This window comes from Peromyscus leucopus, chromosome 14 (genome assembly GCF_004664715.2).
Source record: "Peromyscus leucopus breed LL Stock chromosome 14, UCI_PerLeu_2.1, whole genome shotgun sequence".
Taxonomy (NCBI): domain Eukaryota; kingdom Metazoa; phylum Chordata; class Mammalia; order Rodentia; family Cricetidae; genus Peromyscus; species Peromyscus leucopus.
In genome coordinates, this window is record NC_051075.1 from 46,398,331 (window position 1) to 46,420,266 (window position 21,936).

The following is a 21,936-nucleotide window of genomic DNA, read 5'->3' on the forward strand; positions in this document are numbered from 1 at the left end:
ATTAGCAACAAGAAAGTGTTTTTTACCTTCTTGGGTATAAAGTAGGAGAGAGTAAGAAAATCAATTATCTGAAGTGGAACTATTCTCAAGAGAGAATGTTTCTCTGTGGTGTTTACATGAAGCAGGGGCAGCTGAATAAAAAGAACTATAGCTCATAGCTTTTTTTCTTGCCAAAAATTTAGCTAGCCCACATGAGCCTGTCTACTGCTGTAGAATCTGTTCAAGTTATTTTGCATAAAATCACAGTTGTATGTCCTATTTATTCTTTTGTTTAAGGTTGTTTTTTAGTTATTTCACCAAGAAAAACCCCAAATGGTATCCTACAGTTTAAAACATCCAAGAAATTACCTAGCAACTGCTGAGTGACATTACTCCTGCTGACAAACTGTTGTTGCTGGTTCTCTAGCATACATAAAAAGATGCAGCACATAATGCAGCCATTTTGTGTGGTTAATCTCAAAGGAGGGTGACTGAAATACATTCTAATGGAAACAAGAACTATCTCCAGATGACAAAGAGGCATGTTCTTAGAACCATGCTAAATTTTTCAGTTTGCATATCCTTACTTTTGTAATTCTGTTTACACACACACACACACACACACACACACAAACACACACACACACACACACACACACACATCCATGCTAGCCCTTACCCTTGAGGCTGGTGTTGTGGCTTCCTAACCCTTTCTACTGAGTCACTGTCCCCTCCCTTCATTCTCCCCTGTTTCTTCTCTGCTTTTTGCCTTCGACTTTCCAATATCAACCAGTGACCCTTGTGAGCACTGCTAACTCTTTAAGTGGAAAGAAGTTTCTAGCATGTTCTAGAGCTCTAAACTTCCTTCAGAAACATGTGGAAAAAAACTCCAAAGCAGTTGGAAGAACACTTACATTTAGGTATGTGGGTTGAAAAATCAAGATAAAAAGACTAAGAAAACAAGAGGTAGAACAAGCTGGTGGTTCCCTGGCACCAGGAGGCTACAGCAGGAAGATTACCAACAGTTCAGAGACAGTCTGGGTGACATAGTAGAGAAGGAACAAGCCAGAGCTACGTAGCAAGACCACGTGTCAAAAAACTTTGAGAGCCTGTGTGAGTTCGAGGCCAGCCTGGTTTACAGAGCGAGATCTAGGACAGGCACCAAAACTACACAGAGAAACCCTGTCTCAAAAAAACAAAAAAAAAAAAAAAAAAAAAAAAAAAAAAAAAAAAACCTTTTAGAAGGGAAGAAGAGTGAGTATAAACAGGTTTAAAAAGAAAAGAAAAGCCAGAGAGATAGTGGTTAAGAGCATTGGCTGCTCTTCCAGAGGACCTGGGTTCAATTCCCAGCACGCACATGGCAGCTCACAACTGTCTGTAACTCTAGTTCCAGGTAATCCGACAGTTTCGTACAAACAAAAAAAACCAATGCACATAAAATAAAAATAAATATTTTTTTTTAAAAAGCCACCTTTAATTCCAGCACTCGGAGACAGAGGCAGGCAAATCCCTGTGACTTCCAGGCCAGCCTGGTCTACAGAGCAAGTTGCAGAACAGCCAAGACTACACAGAGAAACTCTACCTCAAAAAAACCAAATTAAAAAAAAAAAATAGCAAGAGTCAGATGATACACAATAGGTATATATATATATATATATATATATATATATATATATATATAACTTTATAAACCTAAAACTACATTTGGTAGAAAAAGAATTTGAAAGATTTTAAAAAGAGAAAAGAACATGAAAGTGGCATTCTAACAACTAAGGTCAACACAATATTTTTATTCTTCATGCTTTTTACATTTTTTAATTAGTTTATTTTTAATGTGTATGGCTGTTTTGGCTGCTGTGTACCATGTGCATGCTGGAAAAGACATGAAGAGGGCATTGGGTTCCCTGGGACTAGAATTACAGAGGGTTGTGAGCTGCCCTATGGGTTCTGGAATCCAAATCCTGGTCCCCTGGAGAGCAGCCAGTGCTTTTAATGACCGAGCCCTCTCTCCATGCTGCAAGCCACAGGAAAATGTAATGGAACCCAGCTACTATGACAAAAACTACTATTTAGAAGGGCAAGGACTTTCCCGAAGGTCCAGCCATGGCTTAAGGAGTCTTGGTGATATTTTAGCTTATGTATATATATTAGCCAGTTCCTGAAATAATTTTCTTGTATGCTATGTATGCTTCCAGGAACTCCTAACAGTGTATTAATCTGAACTACTTCTGGAGCACCCAAGGCCATAATGGCAAACTGTCTCCTAACTTAAAGACCCTTCTGGAGACACTGCCTAGGGGACAGCTAGTTGCATAGCTTTATTTCTGGTGCAAATGAAGCTCAGACCTACCTTCCTGTCACAGGCCAGGTGGCATTCCAGAGCCTTTGACTCAGAACAAAAGGGTTTTTTGCATACTGGGTGCAATGAAGTATTGAGGCAGAATTCCTAGCTCCCAGCAGAGTTGCCCCACTTGGCTAGGTGGGAGCAAGGCCGAGTTTTGGCAGATTGTAGGTGAATTGAATTGGGTGAGGAGGGTAGGAGAAGAAGGAATGATAGGGATGGAGGATTAGAGGATGAAGATGAGGTTGAGAGCAAGAGAGTTTAGTTGGGATTAGGACAATGAGAGGACAGGAGGAAAAGGGACAGAGAAGAGCTGAGTGTGAGAACAGAACTGAAGCTGTGTAGATAGAATTTTGTCTTAGAGGAATAAGGAGGACGGATGTAAGAGCACGGTGGACTTAGATTATTTTCCTGCAGGATACCCCCACATTAGTAGTGTCTCTCCTGGGCCTCTGGAAGGGAACTAAGAGTCTGGACCTCAAAAGTTACCGAAATCTCCAGATCCCTATGTTTTTTAAATTTTATTTCTCTTCTCTTCCTAATCAAGCTAAGCATTCTCTTGATATATTCATGGTTTTCATGTAGAGGTACTACACAATTCTTCTTACATGTTAAAACAAACAATAGTATCTCAGAATCTCCAGTTTAACTTTCTAGAAAAAAAATTATTCTAGAAAGCATATCCCCTTAGAACTTGTTTTGGAATTGTGTTAAAAAAGAAAAAAGCAACTATTTTGAACAAGCCAAAAATTATTTTGAGAAACCTATATAATAGTTTTGAAATAATTTGTCAGAGTAGTTTACCAAGTGAATTTTTAAAGTGTTTTCTTGCATACTTATTAAAGGTGTAGGTAAAAGTATAGGAGATGAAGAAGAACATTATAAAACTGTTCATTCTCTTACTGCCTGGTCCTTGTTAACATCTTAGGGATCGAACCCCTATCCAGTGTGTTACAGTATACAGATTAAACACCCACAGCCATTTTGGTTCAGAATTGGCTCTTTGCCACTTCAGTGACTGCTGTTTCTGGGTCACCATTCTATATGTGTACATCTTCTTTGGCCATAACTTGATTATTCAGTTCATTAATAGCCTATCATTGCTTTCTACCATAGGCTACTTTAGATAAAGAAGGAAAACTATAAGATATGGAGATTAGTACTCATGTGAGCAGATACATAATTGGAATATTTAGTTTTAGTTAATTCAATAACAGTTAACAGCCAGGCATAATGGCTCACGCCTTTAATCCCAGCACTCAGGAGGCAGAAGCAGGTGCATCTCTGAGTTCAAGGCCAGCCTGGTCTACAGAGTGAGTTCCAGGACAGCCATAGCTACACAGAGAAACCCTGATTGAAAAAAAATAAATAAATAAAAACCAGCTAATACCCTCTATTTAAGGAATTAAATATCTCCTTTACCAACTGTAACAATAAATGGACATTTCCCCACCACCACCTGGAAAAGAATACAAATTATCTTCTACTTAAGTATCCTTACCCTATGCTTCCTGCTATTCATTGGAATGGGCTACAGATTTTTAATTGTAAACAATTAAATTAAAAAATTTGTGATCTAATCACCCAGTATAATTGCCATATGAATTCTTCTGTCACAGCCTCTCTACTGTCTCTTCTCACCCCTCTCTGTCCTGACTGCATCTTAGTGTGGACAGAAATACTACTGTCCTGTGCCTAGCTTTCAGTCTTAGTAGAGTTTCCTAAGAAAAGCAAATTGTGAATCTCTCTGTCTTGTTTCTTCCCTTCTCAAAGCTATTTCCTAGGCCCTCTGAAAAGTGTGCTGTTTATACAGGCTTTGGTTTATTCTGTACTAACATGGCTTGATGAAGTTTCTTATTATTGAAAATGAAATAATTCCTAACAGTATTCAAGAGGCTTAAGAAGAAAACATGTACCATAGAGAAATAAAATGAAGGATGCTCCCACAGCAGATGATTTAGGGATGAAAAATTTCTATATAGTGCCACAATGACTAGTTAGTTATTTGTTGGTATCAATTTTATCAAGTGACATAACCAGAAATTCACAAATAAAAAGAATAACAAAAATAAAAGTGTTTTCAGAACATTAAGAAAACAGAGAAGATCCAGATTGGTTGATGCTGGCTATAACCCTAGCGCTAGAGAGGCTGAGACAGGAGGATTGAAGAGTTCAAAGCCAATCTGGACCATATAGTGAGTTACAGGGCCAGCTTTGACTACAGAGTGATACTGCATTTCCAAAAAACAAACAAACAAACAAACAAACAAACAGTGATGGGGGTAGGGTGGAAAAGGAGAAGTAAAGTAAAGGCTAGGAAGAGAAGTAGGATAAGAGAGCACATCTGAGTTCTGAAATTCAGCTTTATGAATTATTTACAACATTTACGAATGTACTATTAGAATTTGGTTTAACTACCATCTTTAAATTTCCAGTTAGAAAGCAGAATGAAAGCTAATTCATTAGCAGATAGGTCGCATAGGTTAAAAAATATCCTAACACTTTGCAGAAACCCTTAGAATTGATCCATCTTTTCTAATAGCATACTATGCCATATGTAGTTTGTTTCTTTCCAGACTCTGTGTTCATGTGCCACCGTGCCTCTAATTCCCCTTTCCTACCCAGTTTATAGTATTCTCCTTGAAGAATCACAGCTCATTTCATGGATCTTTTTAGTGGATGTCTTCAAATGTTCAATAGACTGGTAATTGTTTTTTCTGTCTCCAGAAGAAATAGTAAGCCTTGCTTTGGATGTGCAGTGAGGTTGTTTATGATTTCATTAGTTTTTATTCCTTAAGTTTTCTCTTACTCTGAATTTTTCTATATTCATTTGCTCTACCATCACAGTCCCCCAAAAGGAGCATTTCCCAGACCACCATTGTTGGCACTACCTTGTAGATGCACTGCTTCAGAATCTTTTTTTTTGTTGTTGTTTTTTTTTTTTTTTTTTGGTTTTTCGAGACAGGGTTTCTCTTGTGTAGCTTTGCACCTTTCCTGGAACTCACTTGGTAGCCCAGGCTGGCCTCGAACTCACAAGAGATCTGCCTGCCTCTGCCTCCCGAGTGCTGGGATTAAAGGTGTGCGCCACCACCGCCCGGCCAGAATCTATTTTTAAAAGATCTCCAGGTCATTTAGATACACGAGAAGGTTTTGGAAACATTGTGTAAGGAAAGTAATAAGATTGACTCCTGTTGATACCAAGAACTCTCCACATCATTGGTTAACTGAGCCCTACTTGGCTGGCATTATACTTATTTATCAGGTAGAAAGATGGAGAACATAGTTCAAGTAAGCAGGTATTCTCCCCCATGTTAATGCATTTTGCAAGATAACAAAAGATCTTGCTGGTTAGAATCACATAAGAACTCTGTAGATGCTTTTCTGACACTGACCAGGCTTGCCTTGAGTTACTCCAGATAATTAACTGTAACTCAAATTGCTAAACAGTCTTATTAATTAAAAACCCGGAGCCAGATATTGGGGTAAAAAACCTGAGATCAGAGGAATAGGAAAAGCCACAGCCAGTCTCACCTTACAGATGCCTCAGTCTCCAAAAAGAGACCTACTTCCTGTTTACCCATACCTATATGCCATTCTGTTCTACAATCTTACTTCCTCTCTCCACCCAGCTACATCACTTCCTGTCTGTCTGTACAGACCTCCAGACCTTTATGATTAGTGCTTAAAGGCATTGTGCCACCACACCTGGCTCTGTTCCCATTGTGGCCTTGAACTCAGATCTAGGTGGATCTCTGCCTCCTGAGTGCTAGGATAAAAGGCATGTGCTACCATAGCCTGACTTCTGTGTTTAATACAGTGGCTGGCTTTTTTCCTCTGATCCTCAGATAAACTTTATTGGGGTACATAGATAAAATATCACCACAATTAACAGTCTCTTTATTCATTATTCATATTCATTATCCAATGACTTTTCTTTGGAGTGTTAATACAGAACCATAAGGTAGGCCTTTTGAGTATATGGACAGGGAGGGGCCAATAAAAGGAGGAAAATTGAAGAGCACAGGGTCTCCAAAACGAAATAGGGCTGGAGAGAGATGGTTCGGTGGTTGAAGCACCTTCCATGTGAGCATGAGGACTAGAGTTCAGACCTCCAGAACTCACATAACTTCTAGATGGTATGGCAGCTCACCTGTAATTCCAGCACTTGGAAAGTGGAGACAGAGGTCCCCAAAGTAAGCTAGATTCCCAGACCAGCCATATAGACAAGCTCTGGGAACAACTGAGAAACACTCCAGAATCCACCTCAGGCCTCCACACACAAGAGCATAGATGTGCATGTGAATGTACATAAACACATGTACCCACACGTATACACATGAGGAATAAAAACAAGAATAAATAAAGGAATTGACCCCCAACTTCTAAGGAGCTGAAGAAACCAAATATATATACACACACACACACACACACACACACACACACACACACACACATTAATGGAATTATTTTAGGATATTTCCAAGGCATGACAGTAATAAGTACAAGTCAGTTTTTAAACTTCCCTCCTAAGTACACCAAATTCATTTCTTTATTCTTTTAACATGTTTATTGAGTATCAGTAATGAGTGGCTAGACACTACAGGACAGAGTGACATAAATTATACAGAATCAATCAGAGCAATCTTTCTAGGCATTCTTGTTATATGAATATTGATTCAGATTTTGAAGAAAGTACGCATGGACCAGAAGAAAAAATAAAAAGAATGACAAATATGGGATTTGCTGTTAGAAAATATTTGTCAGTTCATTCATGAAATTATCTTTCTAAAAAGATTATTAAGAACCACACATTCAGTTATTGAACACTTTGAATACATATTAAACACTTTTACCTATTATATGTCAAACACTAGAAACACTAGAAACATTAGAACAAGTAAACTAATAACTGAAAATATTTTTAGAGTTTGTACTTAAGTTATTTCAGGTTATACCAAAGTAGGTGAAGAATACATACTTTAAGGTATATAAAGATCACATGAGCTAGAGTAGAGCCTTTGCACATGTAATGGAGCATTTCCACTTCATCACGTGTAGCTGGAATTTTCTTTAAGCCACCAACCAGCTCCCAAATAAAGACATAGAGACTTATTATTAATTATGAATGCTTGTCTTTAACTTAGGCTTGTCTCATTAGCTCTTTTAACTTAATTTTACCTGTTTCTATTTATCTATGTTTTGCCTCAGAGCTTTTTAACCTTTCTTTCTTTCTGTGTGTCCTACTTTCCTGCTTCCTTCCTGTCTGGCTGACTGGCCCCTGACATCTCTTTTTCTTTCTTCCCTTCTCATGAGCCTAAATTCCTCCCCCTACTTACTCTCCCAGCCCCCGGAAGTCCTATACCTCCTATACCTCCTTCCTTGCTAATGGCCATTCAGCTTTTTATTAGGCCAATCAGGTGCCTTAGGCAGGGAAGGTAGAACAGCAACACATCTTGACATAGTTATACAAATGCAACACCTTTGCATAGTTAAATATTCCACAACAATCACACACACACATCCTGCTATGGGATGTCTTTCTGTATGCTGTGAATGCGTGTTGCTCTGATTGGTTGATAAATAAAGCCATTTGGCCTAAGGCAAGTCAGGTTAGAGCTAGGTGGGAAATTGAAGAGAGAGGCAGGAAGAAGAAAGGCAGAAGGGGAGAGAGATGCCAGCACAGCCAGGAGAAGCAAGACGTGAAAATACAGGTAAGCCACGGCCACATGGTAACTCATAGATTAATAGAAATGGGTCAAGTTATAAAACAACAAGACAAGCTTTGTGCCATAGGCCATCCAGTTTGTAAATAATATAAGCCTGTGTGTGTTTACTTGGGACTAAGCAGCTTCAGGACACAAGTGGGAGGGGGCGAGACACAGGACAACATCTGACTACAGCACCCCTCTACTTACTTAGTTGTTACTTATCCTTCATACTCAAATCATAAGTCTTTTTGTCTGAATAAGCTTTTCTGACCCTCCTGAGTACCTCAGGAGTTTTCACTATATATTCTAATAAAAGCATGTTTCTAGCCATATGTGGTGGTACATGTCTGTAAGCCTGGCAGAGAAAAAGGCAGAATAATTGTATTTTAAGACTAGCCTGAACTATGTAGCTAGAGCCTGCCCCCCCCACATACCCCAAAAAAAATCTTTAAAGAGATTTTTCTAATCTGTGCTTATATGTTCATTAATGTGATTATCTGGTTAATATCTTCTCCTAATATCAATATTTTTACATCTCCTAATATCAATGGCTTGGGGTTTTTTGGGCCACATTTGTGCATGAGAAGAAGTACATTAAGCAAGTTATACATCATAAGCCAATGTTATATACACAAATAATGTATACATTACATATGAATATGTATGTACAGGTAGATGGAAAAACCAGTTTTATAAAACAGTAGTTATGCATGATAAATGCATACCTATTGAACTGCTGGATCTTGAATGTAGGACCTTGGACATACAAGGCAGATGTTCTGCCACTACTTTTATGGGGAAGGGTATTTGATTTTAAGATAGGTATCTCACCATGTTACCTAGGCTGGTCCTGAATTGTGACACACAATGGCAATACCACTTATCTGGAGCAGCTGAGACTGCAGTCACATACCTCTGCACTTGACCTATGAAATAACATTTTTCTGCTCTTTTCCAGTAGCAGAATGTTTATAAGGTGATATTATATTCCATTGCCATTTTGGATCCAGAGTTTGAAAAAACTTGAAACAATCTAGCACAGCCTTAAAATGGAAATAATGTCATTTTACTCTCTACATGGTCCTCAGCACTTCATTTGACACAGAGTAGAAGACACTTGGTAGGAATTTACTGAAAGACTTAAAGGGTGACTATTTATGTATATGTCATGATTATCTTTACCTTTACTAGCAAGCTTGGAGGCTTAATAGTTTTGCTGAAAGTCCTGAATCTAGTAATAGGCAGAGACATAATTCAGATTCAGCTCTGCTCTAGTACTTCAAGCCATGCTTTCACTCTTGTGCAAAAAGAAAAAGGAAAGAAAGAGAATTAGAAATCTAGATTGCTGTGAGAGGGAACAAGCAGATGATTATTTTCTCTAGTAGAGAAATAATTAAATAATTCAAAGAAGCTCGTTCATATTTGACAGTCTGGAGTTATAAAATATAATTAATTCATCAATTTTACAATAAAAAGTAATTTGCTTTAAAATAATGCAAAAATAAGTTATTTAATATATTAACATTAGTAAAATGTTGATATTTCTTGAAGTAATGGTTTTGCCTGTGTTTTAAATTGTTTAAAAGGGGTTTTTTGGCATGCACATTGGTTTTTTTTTTTTTTTTTTTTTTGGTTTTTCGAGACAGGGTTTCTCTGTGTAGCTTTGCGCCTTTCCTGCAACTCACTTGGTAGTCCAGGCTGGCCTCGAACTCACAGAGATCCACCTGGCTCTGCCTCCCAAGTGCTAGGATTAAAGCCGTGTACCACCACCGCCCGGCGCACATTGTTTTTATAATTTATTTATTTTTACATCATCCTGGTCACAGTTTCCTCTCCCTCCTCTTCTCCCAGGCCCTCCGTCCTACCCAGCTTCTGTTCCCAACCTCCCAGTTCACTCCTCCTCCATTCTTTTTAGGTAAGAGCAGGTCTCCCATGAGCATCAGTAAAATATGGCATATCAAGTTGCAGTAAGACTAGGCACATCCCATGTATTAAGCCTAGGCAAGGCAACCCAGTATGAGGAATAAGATCCCAAAAGCCGGTAAAAAAAAAAAAAAAGGTGGAGACAGCCCCTGTTTCCACAGTTAGGAGTCTCACAAGAGGATCAAGCTACACTACTGTCACATGTATGCAGAGTGCCTAGGTCAGGCCCATGCAGGCTCCCTGGTTGTCCGTTCTGTCTCTGTGAGCCCCTATGAGCCCAGGTTAGTTGATTCTGCAGGTTTTCTTGTGATGTCCTTGACCCCTCTGGCTCCTACAATCCTTCCTCTCTCTATTCTGCAGGATTTCCTGAGCTCCACCTAATGTTTGGCTGTGGGTCTACATCTGTTTCCATCAGTTCCTGGATGAAGCCTCTCTGATAACAGTTGTGCTAGGCACCAATCTATGTGTGTAGCAGAATAGCATTAGGCATCATTACATTGACTTTTTCTTACTCTAATCATGTTTGGTTCTATCCTAGGTCTCTGGGCCAGCCAGCCTGTAGGTTCTGGTGCACCAGGCAGTGTCAGGGGTGGCATGGGTTTTAGGCTAGACCACTCCCTCCATCTCTAGGCCACCCTTACCCGAGCATATCTTGTAGCAGGACAGATTATAGATGAAAGGTTATGTGGCTGGTTGGTTTCCCACTCCCTCCACTTGAAGTCTTGCCTAGTCACAAGAGATGACCAGTTCACACTACAAATCCACTATTGCTAGGAATCTTAGTTGGGGTCATCCTTGGAAATTCCCTTCTGCCGGGTTTCTACCTAACCCCAAAATGCCCCCACTTTTAATACTCTCTCCCTCTGTCTACCCCTCAACCTGATCCCTCAAGTTCCTATCCTCACCTGCCCTCGGTCTACTCACCAAATCTCTTCCATTTCCCCTTCTGAGGGAGATCTGGGTGCCCCTCCCCCCCCCCATGAACCCTCTTTGTTACCTAGCCTCTCTGCGTCTGTGGATTATCCTTATGGTTATCCTTATTTTACAGCTAATATCCAGTTAAGTGTGAGTACATGCCATGTCTATCTTTCTTGGTCTGGGTTACCTCACTCAGAATGATTTTTTTCTAGTTCCATCCATTTGCCTTCAAATCTCCTGGTGTTGAAAGGTTTGTTTGTTTGTTTGTTTGTTTTTTAATGAACCTATAAAAGTGGCATTATAAAAATAGCATTTCAGGGAAACTTTTCTAATTTAGTATGATAGGTTTCCAAAAAATACAAAACTTCAAGAATTTATTCACTGAGATAATATTTATAAAGGACAAGACACAACATGTACTAATAAAAGGGATCCAGTATTAATTTTTGTTCCTTGCAGGGACATCAAAGTAACAAAGTCAACTGTGAAAAAAAAAAGTAACTCATAAACAATTTTTTATGTAAGCCTTTAGAAAAAGAAATACTGCCTTGTTCTTAAGAAACAGCTAAGCATGATAATACATGATTATAATCCTAACTCTTTGAAAGTGGAGATGGGATCAGTGCAAGTTCAAGAACTGTGTGGGCTACATGCTGAATTGCAGGACAGCTTATACTGCAAAGGGAGCTCTTACAAAGGATGGGCAAAACAGAGAGAAGGAAGGAGAGAATAAAATGAATCCATAGTTCTCCTTTAAAATGGAAGATGTTTAGTTGTCACTGTTATTGCCAGTATAATTAACTATTCATATATAATGTGTTATCTTTTCCATATATAGGCCTCAACCCCCCTTGCTATATTGATGACATGGAAATAACATTAGTGATCCTAAAACTCATTAGATATGCTTTGCATTGCCAGTAATATTGATCTGAAACCCAAATAATATATCAGGAAAAGATACTATTCTTTAGGAATTTTTTCCCCCAGTCATTACTATATGTATCAGGCACTAGAAAGGGAATGGATGAGACTAAACAAGAAAAGTTGTTTGTTTGTTTGTTTGTTTGGTTGGTTGGTTGGTTGGTTGGTTGGTTTTGGTTTTTTGAGACAGGGTTTCTGTGTATCCCTGGCTGTCCTGGAACTCACTCTGTAGACCAGGCTGACCTCAAACTCACAGAAATCTGCCTGCCTCTGCCTCCCAAGTGCTGGGACTAAAGGCGTGTGCCACCAATGCCCAGATGAAAAGTTTATTTTGTTTTGTCTTGTTTAAGTCCCAATTCTGGGATTTTTTTTCCAATTTGAAATAAATGGCTTTAGGAGCTGGGGATAAAAGCTCAGTAGGTAAACATGCTTGCCAAGTAAGCTGGAGAACCTGAGCTCATATCCTCAGAATCAAGCATGAGTGTCTATAATCCCAAAGCTTCTACAGGGGAATGGTAGGAGGAAACAGAAGCTCAAGGACCAGCTAGTCCACCATATATAGCCAGAAAATGACAGAGACATTGTCTTAAATAAGGGAGTAGGAAAGGTTGTCTGTCCTCTGAGATCCACATTTGCACTATACTACACATGTGCTTGCATTTGCACACACAAATGCACATATATGCTCAAAAGATTTTTGAAGTAATTTTACCTGGCACATGTGGTACATGTCTATAATCCCAGTAAGCGGAAGGCAGATGGAGGAGAGCTGCCTCAAACTCAAGCCCAGCCTGATCTGCATAGCACACCCCCACCCATATAGGGCCATACAATGAGATCCTGTCTCAAAAAAACATTTTTTTTACTAAATACTTTTCATTCCTAAAAATGAAAATAAGTAGCCAGAAATGGGAGTGTAACTCAGTGTTAGAGCACTGGCCTGGCATGTCAAGGCCCTAGTTCCAGCACTAAAAATACTAAGTGGACAATATGATGCAATAAAGCTTGTTTATTCCAGCTCATAAACAGCATTATTTCTAATCCATTGATTTTCTGATATTATTTTAAATAAATAAGAAAATGTTGAGAAGTAAAAAAAAATTACAAAAAATTGGAAAAGTTTGAATATATAAAGTGATGTGTTCATATATCTGTGACTGTGTACTTATTATTACAAGTACATGGGTAAGTTATGCCATTTGAAAGAATAAGCCAAATGAACATTATGTTAGAAAGCACAAGTATGGAAAGGATGGCATCTCATGAAGACCATCTCCAGTGATGTCAAGGAAGGGCGCAAATAGATCACTTCTGCTGATACTTGGAATCTATTGGATACCAAAGATCAAACCAGTAGTAGAAAGGACATTGTCTACTTTAGGAAATCAGAAATACAGTCTACTTTCCTGAACATAATTTTAATGAAATCTTAGAATCTCAATACTAGATTCTTGTTCCTTGCTTTAAGTCCATGCTGATATTTACTCTTGGCTCTGTTCCATCTCACAGCTGCTGATGGTCCAGGAGATCGTTTCATCATTGGGGAATCCCAAGCTGGTGAACAGGTGAGATTCATAAGCCTGAAAGACACTGCACATTTCTGCTTCACAGACTTTGGGCATCCAATTCCAAGTTTCCAATATCAGCATTGTGGAAGTCTTAAAGAAGGATTAGTCAGAAGACTATCAAAGGGATAAAAGAAAGGTCCCATGTGAACAACAAAACCAACATTAGTTAAAGAACCCTCCATTTATCAATGTGTGGTATAATAATAGTTTTGTTATATCCTCCCAGGAATACCTTGTAGATATCCTCTAGCCCTATGATTGAGTGATTCTTCCCACAAATTTTGATTTTTCTGGCTGGAACTGCATGTACCTCTATGTTTAAGTAAAGAAGCCAGGGTGGCTACTGTTGGCATCATCCCTCTACTTTTACCTTGACCCCTGTCTATTTTAGGTACGTACAAAAGTGCATGATAAACCAAGAAAGAAAAGAAGACATGGCAATAGTTTTTACCAAAACTAACACATTTTTTAATTATTTATTGCTATTTTATTTTCACATACTACTTAGGGAAAAATTAGGTAGGCCTGGTGTGTGTGTGTGTGCGCGCGCGCGCGCGCGTGTGTGTGTGTGTGTGTGTGTGTGTGTGTGTGTGTGTGTGTGTGTGTGTTTGTGTTTGTGTGTGAGTGTGGGTACTTACATGATGTCTCGGTACACAGTCAAGTCAGAAGACAACCTCAGATGTCAAGCCCCACCTTGTTTGAGACAGTTTCTTTGTTACTCACTGCTGTGTGTGCAAGGATATTCAGCCTTTGAGCCTCTGGGAATTTTCTTATACTCATTTCCCATCTTACCATGGAGCACTGGGATTACAGGTACATGCTACTATGCTTGCTTTTTCATGGGTTCTGGGATTTCAAACTCGGGTCCTTGCATTTGCACGTTAAACACTTTACCCAGTGACTCCCTTTGACTTTTTTTTTTTTTACTTTATTTGATCACTTAGCACATATTTCTATCTGTTATGAATGTAAAAAGCATCCATTTTTATAGTAAAGCTACAAAATGAATGTTCAAGAAATACTTGTCTGACCTCTAATTGAGTCTATTCAGCATTCCTTTATTCAGCAGGTGTTAAATTCTGGCATGTAACTTACATTAAGACATAATTTCTTCTCTTAAGGAGTCAGCATAAACAACTAAATATCATACAGTATATTAGTTATTGAAATATTGGTGTCAGTCAAACATGTTGGAGTGCAGAAGAGAACTGACATTTCAACAGTAGATGCTTAGGAGGATAATATTGGAACACTCTAGGCAGAGAGCAGTATAGGTCAAAAATCCAAATGTGCCTGGCCTGGCAGTTTATGCCTATAATTGCAGCACCTTGGAGTGTCACTGCAAGTTCAAAGTCAACCTTTGCATAATAAATTCCAGGTCAGCCAGGGATGGGTGGGTGGGTGGGTGGATGGATGGATGGATGGATGGATGGATGGATGGATGGATGGATGGATGGATGGGTGGATGGGTGGGTGGGTGGGTGGATGGATGGATGGATGGATGGATGGATGGATAGGTAGGTAGGTAGGTAGGTAGGTAGGTAGGTAGGTAGATATTGAAACTCTGCCTTAAAAGAACAACAAAAATTCCATAAACTACTCAGAGAACTACAGATGGTTTATGTTAGCCACAACATAGCACATTAAGGGTCTCTAAACTTCTTACACCCTATTTGTAAGTTACTGTGGTGGTATTGTGTTCCCCAAAATGTTGTGTACTCTAATAAATTTATCTGGGGTCAGAGAACAGACAGCCACTAGATACAAAGGCTAGAAAATGGTGGCACTCACACCTTTAATTCTAGCATTCCAGAGATAGAAATCCCTCTGGATCTCTGTGAGTTCAAGGCCACATTAGAAGTAGCCAAGCATGGTGACACACGCCTTTAATCCCAGAAAGCCAGCCTTTAATCCCAGGGAGTGGTGGTAGAAAGCAGAAAGATATATAAGGCGTGAGGACCAGAAACTAGAAGATTTTGGCTGGTTAAGCATTAAGGCTTTTGAGCAGTAATTCAGCTGAGACCCATTCCGGATGAGGACTCAGAGGCCTCCAGTCTGAGGAGACAAGACCAGCTGAGGATCTGTTGAGGTGAGATAGATGTGGCTTGTTCTGTCTCTCTGATCTACCAGCATGGACCCCAATAACTCGCCTCAGGTTTGATTTTATTAATAAGAACTTTTAAGATTCCTGCTACAAGTTACTTCTAACTAGACTAGAAAACTAGGAACATAAAAAGTATGGTGAAACTTCAGTTTTTAAGTTCTCATAGAAAGCTTGATGGGATGAGTTCAAACTAGTCCATGGAAGCAGCTTTTTCTTCAGAATATCATTCTTTATCTATATATAATATGTGTTATACATACTGTTGTTGGTTGTTTTTTCTCTTTTGGGGGCCCACCGTCCAGCTCCCAAATAAATCACACGTGGAGGCTTAATATTACTTATAAATGCCCAACCTTAGCTTCACGTGTTTCTAACCTGCTTTTCTTAACGTTAAATTATCCCTTCTACCGTTTGCCTCTGGGCTTTTCCCTTTTCTTATTTCTGTAATCTTACTTTCACTCTTACTCTGTGTCTGGCTGTGTAGCTGGGTGACTAACCTATGGTGTCCTCCTCCTTCTCTGGCTACTTCTGTTTTTCCTCCTCCCAGATTTCTCCTTCTATTTATTCTCCCTGCCTGCCAGCCCTGCCTATCCTTTCTCCTACCTTGCTATTGGCCGTTCAGCTCTTTATTAGACCATCAGGCATTTTAGACAGGCACAGTGATACACTTCACAGAGTTAAACAAATGTAACTTAAACAAAAGTAAAACACCTTAAAATAATATTCTACAACATATACTTAGAGTAATCTCAGATATCTTGCAAGAACTGCATTGCTCACTCACCAGTTACAATTGAGCATTGAGGTGCCATTGTATACACAAGGGCAGTGATTTATAAAATCACTTCTTAGTGCTTTAAAATATGTAACCTTAAATCACTAATAGTTCAGTCCTTATAGTTAGCATTGGATGCTTTCAGAGAAAATATGTTATTATAAAATATTGTCATTAGATTCCCAAAGAATAAGACTTAGTACCTCCAAAATATAAAAAGCCAAGGTTTCAACTGTTTTTACTGTATATACATATGTGAAGCACATAGGAAATTTCAATTTAATAAGAAAGAATACCTGCTCACCTTTACAGACTAAAGGAAATATGTCATATATCACTAGAATGTACCTTTGTAATTGATTTCTAAACATGACATTCGTATTGTTTGATCTAAGTAGATATGTAAGTTTTTATATATCCAGTAATATCTTTAATATTGGGTTTAATATAATGTAAGCTGGTAAGAATCTTTTTCCTACCATTTAGAATTTATGATCTTAGAAAACAGCCAAATTTTTGCCAGGGCTGGTGGCACTACTACAGTCCCAACATTCACCAAGATTGTACAGGAGGAGTGTGAAATCTAGGTTAGCCTAGGCAATACAACAATATCCTAAATCAAAAAAAAAATCAGGAAAATAAAAAATATTTTAAAAATTATTTAATAACCACATTAAAATATCTTGAATTAGCCAGGCAGTGATGGTACACACCTTTAGTCCCAGCACTTGGGAGGAAGAGACAGGTGGATCTCTGTGAGTTTGAGCCCAGCCTGGTCTACTAAGTGAGTTCCAGGACATCCAGGAGTATACAAACTTTGTCTCAAAAAATAAATAAATTTTATATCACTTTATTTATGTGTGTATGTGTAAATATATATATATATATATATATATATATATATATACATGTATATATTTATATATGGTTGATTTAAGCCAAAAATAGAGAAAATTAGAGGTCCACCCAGATGGCTTAGCTGGTAACAACATTTGTCACACAAGCACAACAAACTTGAGTTTGATCTCGAGAATCTACAACAAAAGAAAGAACCAACTCCTGAAAATTGTCCTATGACATCTACTTGTTCCCTGGTTCACACACATGCGCATCATACACACACAATAATAATAATAAAGAAAATTAGAGATTCAATCGCAATAGCATTTGAAGTAAGTTTACTAGTGTAGTATACAGACTCCAAGTAAACTGAGGTTAGCACAGCTCAGCTTCAGATTCAGTAGCCTAGGCTGGAGAGATGGCTCAAAGGTTAAGGGCACTGTCTGCTCTTCCAAAGGACCTAGATTTGATTCCCAGTACCCAGACAGCAGTTTTCCACTGTACCTCCAATTCTAGGATATCTATCTGCCTTCTGGCCTTTGCAAACAAAATACCCATACATATAGAATAAGATAATAAATTTTAAGAGAAGCAATAGCCCTGAAATTTGTATTAGAATTTACTTTCTAATATAAATTTTTTAGCAAAGAATTCTCTGTAGACCTATTTGAAATATCTTTTCCACAGGCCCAGAAGATAGTTTGGGCACTAACCCCTCTTACAAAAACACATATCTCACATGAAAACATTTTTTTCATCAAAAACAAATATGCTATGAAATGATCACTAAGATATGTCTCTGATAATTCCTGTATTACACTCCTCTCCTCAAATCTCTGGCATCTAGACAGAAGAGGGTGAAAAGATAAGAGTCAGAGGTAGTGGAGGACCTGGGAAACAGCATCTTCTTCCAGACCCCACAAGGCATGTAAGAACTCACAGCAGTTATGACAACATGAAAAATACCTGCTCAAGCTCAGGCCAAACAAAAATCCCAACATGGAGTAGGGTTGGGTGGGGGGCGTGAAGCCCCACCCCTAGCTGAAGAGCTGTTGGCATCTGAATGCTGCTTGAAGAGGGAGAGTAAAGTCAGTTTTCATCAATGGTATGATCCTGATATATCAGCCATACTCAGAGCAGACTCCCATAGCCTAAGTAGTCAGGTAACACAGACTGTGTTCGATGGGGAGGGTGAAATCAGGTTTGATGGGTAGAGAGTTGGGGATGGATGTGGGAAGACTTATGGGGTAAGAGTATGAATAGGATCAAAACATACTGTACAAAATTCTCAAAGAATTAATTAAAAAAAAAAAAAAAAAGATTCCCCAGATTAAAAGTGGTATCTGCAATTGAAAAGCATAGCTTTTAAAAGACAGTAGCCCTAACTTTTTACTTTAAATCCCATGTATTATTTTGGTCTAAACTTAAGTGAATATGTAACAATTCTGAACAATACTAGAATGCCTTTTATTGAAATTAGCAGAGTAAAAGGGTTTATAGCATGTAACTTGTGCTAGATCTTACCACACATATCTTTCTCTAATGATAGGGAGAACACTGGAGGTATACACCAATAAACAATGCATACTTCATGAAATTCTTGTAATAATGAGATAATACATATTCATTTCTCTGTTCTAGAAATATTTATTAGACTGCCAACTGTATGCCAACCACTTCTAAGCCTTGAGATAATAGAGAATATACCTGGAAAAGGAGAGGTTATAAAGACAACTGTGGGACTGTTTCCAAAATATGGACAGAGCTAAGAGGAACCACAGAAGGATGTAAGAAACCAAGAAACTAGCTACAGTGACATTCCATCACTACCTCCATGTTGAAAGGAGAAAAAGGAGACAGTAGTACCTCAACTTTAGAGATCCATAGCTCTGGTGCAGGATCCCCAAGGAGCCATGGCCTTCGGTTAGTGAAGATGTCCTAACCACCACCAAACTGCAGCAAGAAGGAATGGAATGACAGCTCTGCTCCTCCTCCCTCCTCCCTTCTAATCTCTTGTGTTCCTTTTCCACTGGCTAATCCTTATCCAGAGGCCAACGTGATGGGAACCAGATTTTAATAGTCCATAGAGCTATGTCAGCATTCTGGGCAGAGCAGAGCTTACACAACAATGGTGTGATCTGCAGAGGAAGCCTGTTAAAAGGAAATAAATGTTTGTCTCTGTAGAAGTTAAATTCTACAATAGATAATAAATTGAATAGTTTACCTAGAGTGAATTTAGGAGTTCAGAGATTATTAGCTACTTTGCTGTACTTTTTAATCAATAGTATAGAAAGACTTTTTAAGGCTTTTCTTACTATAAAGTCTTATATAGAACATTTAAACATGTTCTTACTATAACTTATTGATCTTATTATAAAAGTACTTTATACTACTGATAGTGGGATAGTTTTCCTTAAACCATTGTCTAAGATTCATATATACATTGTGTGTGTGTGTGTGTGTGTGTGTGTGTGTGTGTGTGTGTGTGTGTGTGTATTAAGAAGCACATGACATGGGACTAGAGAGACTGCTCAGCAATGAAGAGCACTTGCTCCTCTTACAGAATACCCAGGCTCAGTTCCCTGCACCCACAGGGAGGCTTACAACCAACTGTAATTCTAATTCCAGGGCATCAGATGCCCTCTTCTGCCCTTTGGGGGCAATAGGCCTGCTCATGATGAACATACATATGTATGTACATACATACATACAGGCAAAACTCACATACATGAAATAAATAAAACTAAAATATTCTTAAACATTTTTCACTATTGTCTCAGGATTTTCTTATAGGGGTAGTGTAAAGCATTCTTTCTTCTGTCCTTAATCATGACCTCTGACAAAGTAACTCTCTTGAAGCCTATGTAACCTATCAGATGGTTCAGGCAAATACATACTTTGTCCATTCTGGAAGATCTTCCAGGCAGGTCCTGTCCTACACACACTTTCTGTACAAGAATTTAGGCAATGGAACCAACTTCACAAATTGTTCTCTTATTTCTACACATGTGTTGTGGTGGACGCACATATGTAAAATAAATAGATGTAATTTAAACTTAAGACATTAAAATTTCATTTTTAAATTTCAAAACAATGTTTAGTCCAGATTATTACAAACACTGGGATATTTGGGGTGTTTTTAAGTGATTTAAGTCCACATATTAGACTTTTATTAACTGATAAGTGAAATACTATGTTTTAGGAAATTATTCAAGAGAAATTGTTAAAATGGCTTTCCTGACCACCTTTATTTGACCAAAAACTTTACTTCATGAAGTACCATATTTGTCAAACAACAGAACTTCAGCAGATTACCTAAATGATGGGTTTTCACATTTGTCATTCGTAATCTCCGATGACTTAGAATTTTTTTCTGACAGACTGTGAAATAAGTTTACCTTGGCACAGTTCATATTGTTTGAATGAAAAGCAATAGTGGCAAATATAAGTGGCAGTTCTTCAAAACGGGCCTCCAAGAGAGTACCTTAAAGACAAATAAAGTCAGCTTACATCAAGTTGCAGACTCTTGGGTGTGAGTGCAGCTGTTTGTGAGTAGCTGCATTGTGGGTATGGCCCTAAGTGATAAAATTGTGGTATTTTTCATCTGGGCAGTGGTGGCAAACACCTCTAATCCCAGCACTCAGGAGACAGAAGCAGGAGGATCTCTGAGTTCGAAACTGTGCTGGCCTACAGAGTGAGATCCAGGAAACCAGGACTACACAGAGAAAACCCTGTCTTGAAAAACAAAAACAAAACAAGAAAACCTAAAAGACTTTTCATTGTTTGTTTCTTAAAAAGGATATATCCCCTGAAGATTTTCCTGTGCAGTAGCTACATAACCAACTCTCTTTTATGTTTTGCACTTGCAGCCAACGCAGACAGTAATGCCTGGACAAGTGATGCGGGTTACAACAGGTGCTCCAATCCCCTGCGGTGCTGATGCAGTAGTGCAAGTGGAAGATACTGAACTTATCAGGGAATCAGATGATGTATGTCACTCCCAGGTTCCTGTGGCAGTATTCCAAGTCATGCTCCGTTTCTTCAGGGTTCATAAGATTAACCTGGGGTTTAGGGTGTGTTAATGTTGTGATTTTGGTTTGGGGATCTTACCTTGTAATATGTAGGTAGGTCTCCGGTAAATAAACTGCCTTAAAGAATGAAAATCTTCTGACATGGAGGGACTTTTATGCTATTATTACAGTAGAATTTGAACCATACTTAACATGAGAATTTTCACATGCAAACAAATTACTGGACAATAAAAGAACAGTGATATTAACAGTTGACATATCCTCTTGCCATTGAAACTAACTTCTGATAAAGTGTAAAAGTGTTCTTGGAATATGAATTTAATATAAAGGACTTTAACAGGGGACATTTGGGCAAGTTCTCGAACCAAATGTCCCTTTCACTACTGGTTTTCTGTTCAGAGAAATTCTGTTCCATCAAATAGAAGCCTGGAAATGTTGAATTTCTGTCAATTCCCTCTGCATTGTCTCAAATAAAGGACATATACAGGATCTAAATAGGAAATTTTCTCAATGAAACTAATAATAATTACTAAAACCAGGCTAGTGGGGCTTGTCCTGGTTAGGTTACTATTGCTGTGATAAACGCCATGCAGAAGCAGCTTGCAGAGAAAAGGATTTATTTCAGCTTACGGGTCACAGTCCTCCCGTACCAGGGTAACACTCAAAGCAGGAACCTGGAGACAGGAACTGAAGCAAAAGCCATGGAGGAACATTGTGTGCTGACTTGCTTCTCATGGCTTGCTCAGCCTGCTTCCTCCACATGCCCAGGGGCAGCCCCACCCACCGTAAACTAGGCCCCCCTGCATTAATCATTAATTAAGAAAA

At 38.6% G+C, this 21,936-nt stretch overlaps 1 protein-coding gene across 14 annotated transcripts in view; it reads left to right on the forward strand.

The window, feature by feature from the left end:
• The window catches only part of Gphn (gephyrin), a 410,602-nt gene that overhangs the window by 318,234 nt on the left and 70,432 nt on the right, over positions 1–21,936 (forward strand). For all 14 annotated transcript variants that reach the window (XM_028876083.2, XM_028876082.2, XM_028876085.2 and 11 more), the window contains 2 exons: positions 13,303–13,358; positions 20,950–21,069. In XM_028876083.2, the coding sequence (XP_028731916.1) occupies positions 13,303–13,358; positions 20,950–21,069 (176 nt within the window). The remainder of the gene's footprint in view (positions 1–13,302; positions 13,359–20,949; positions 21,070–21,936) is intronic.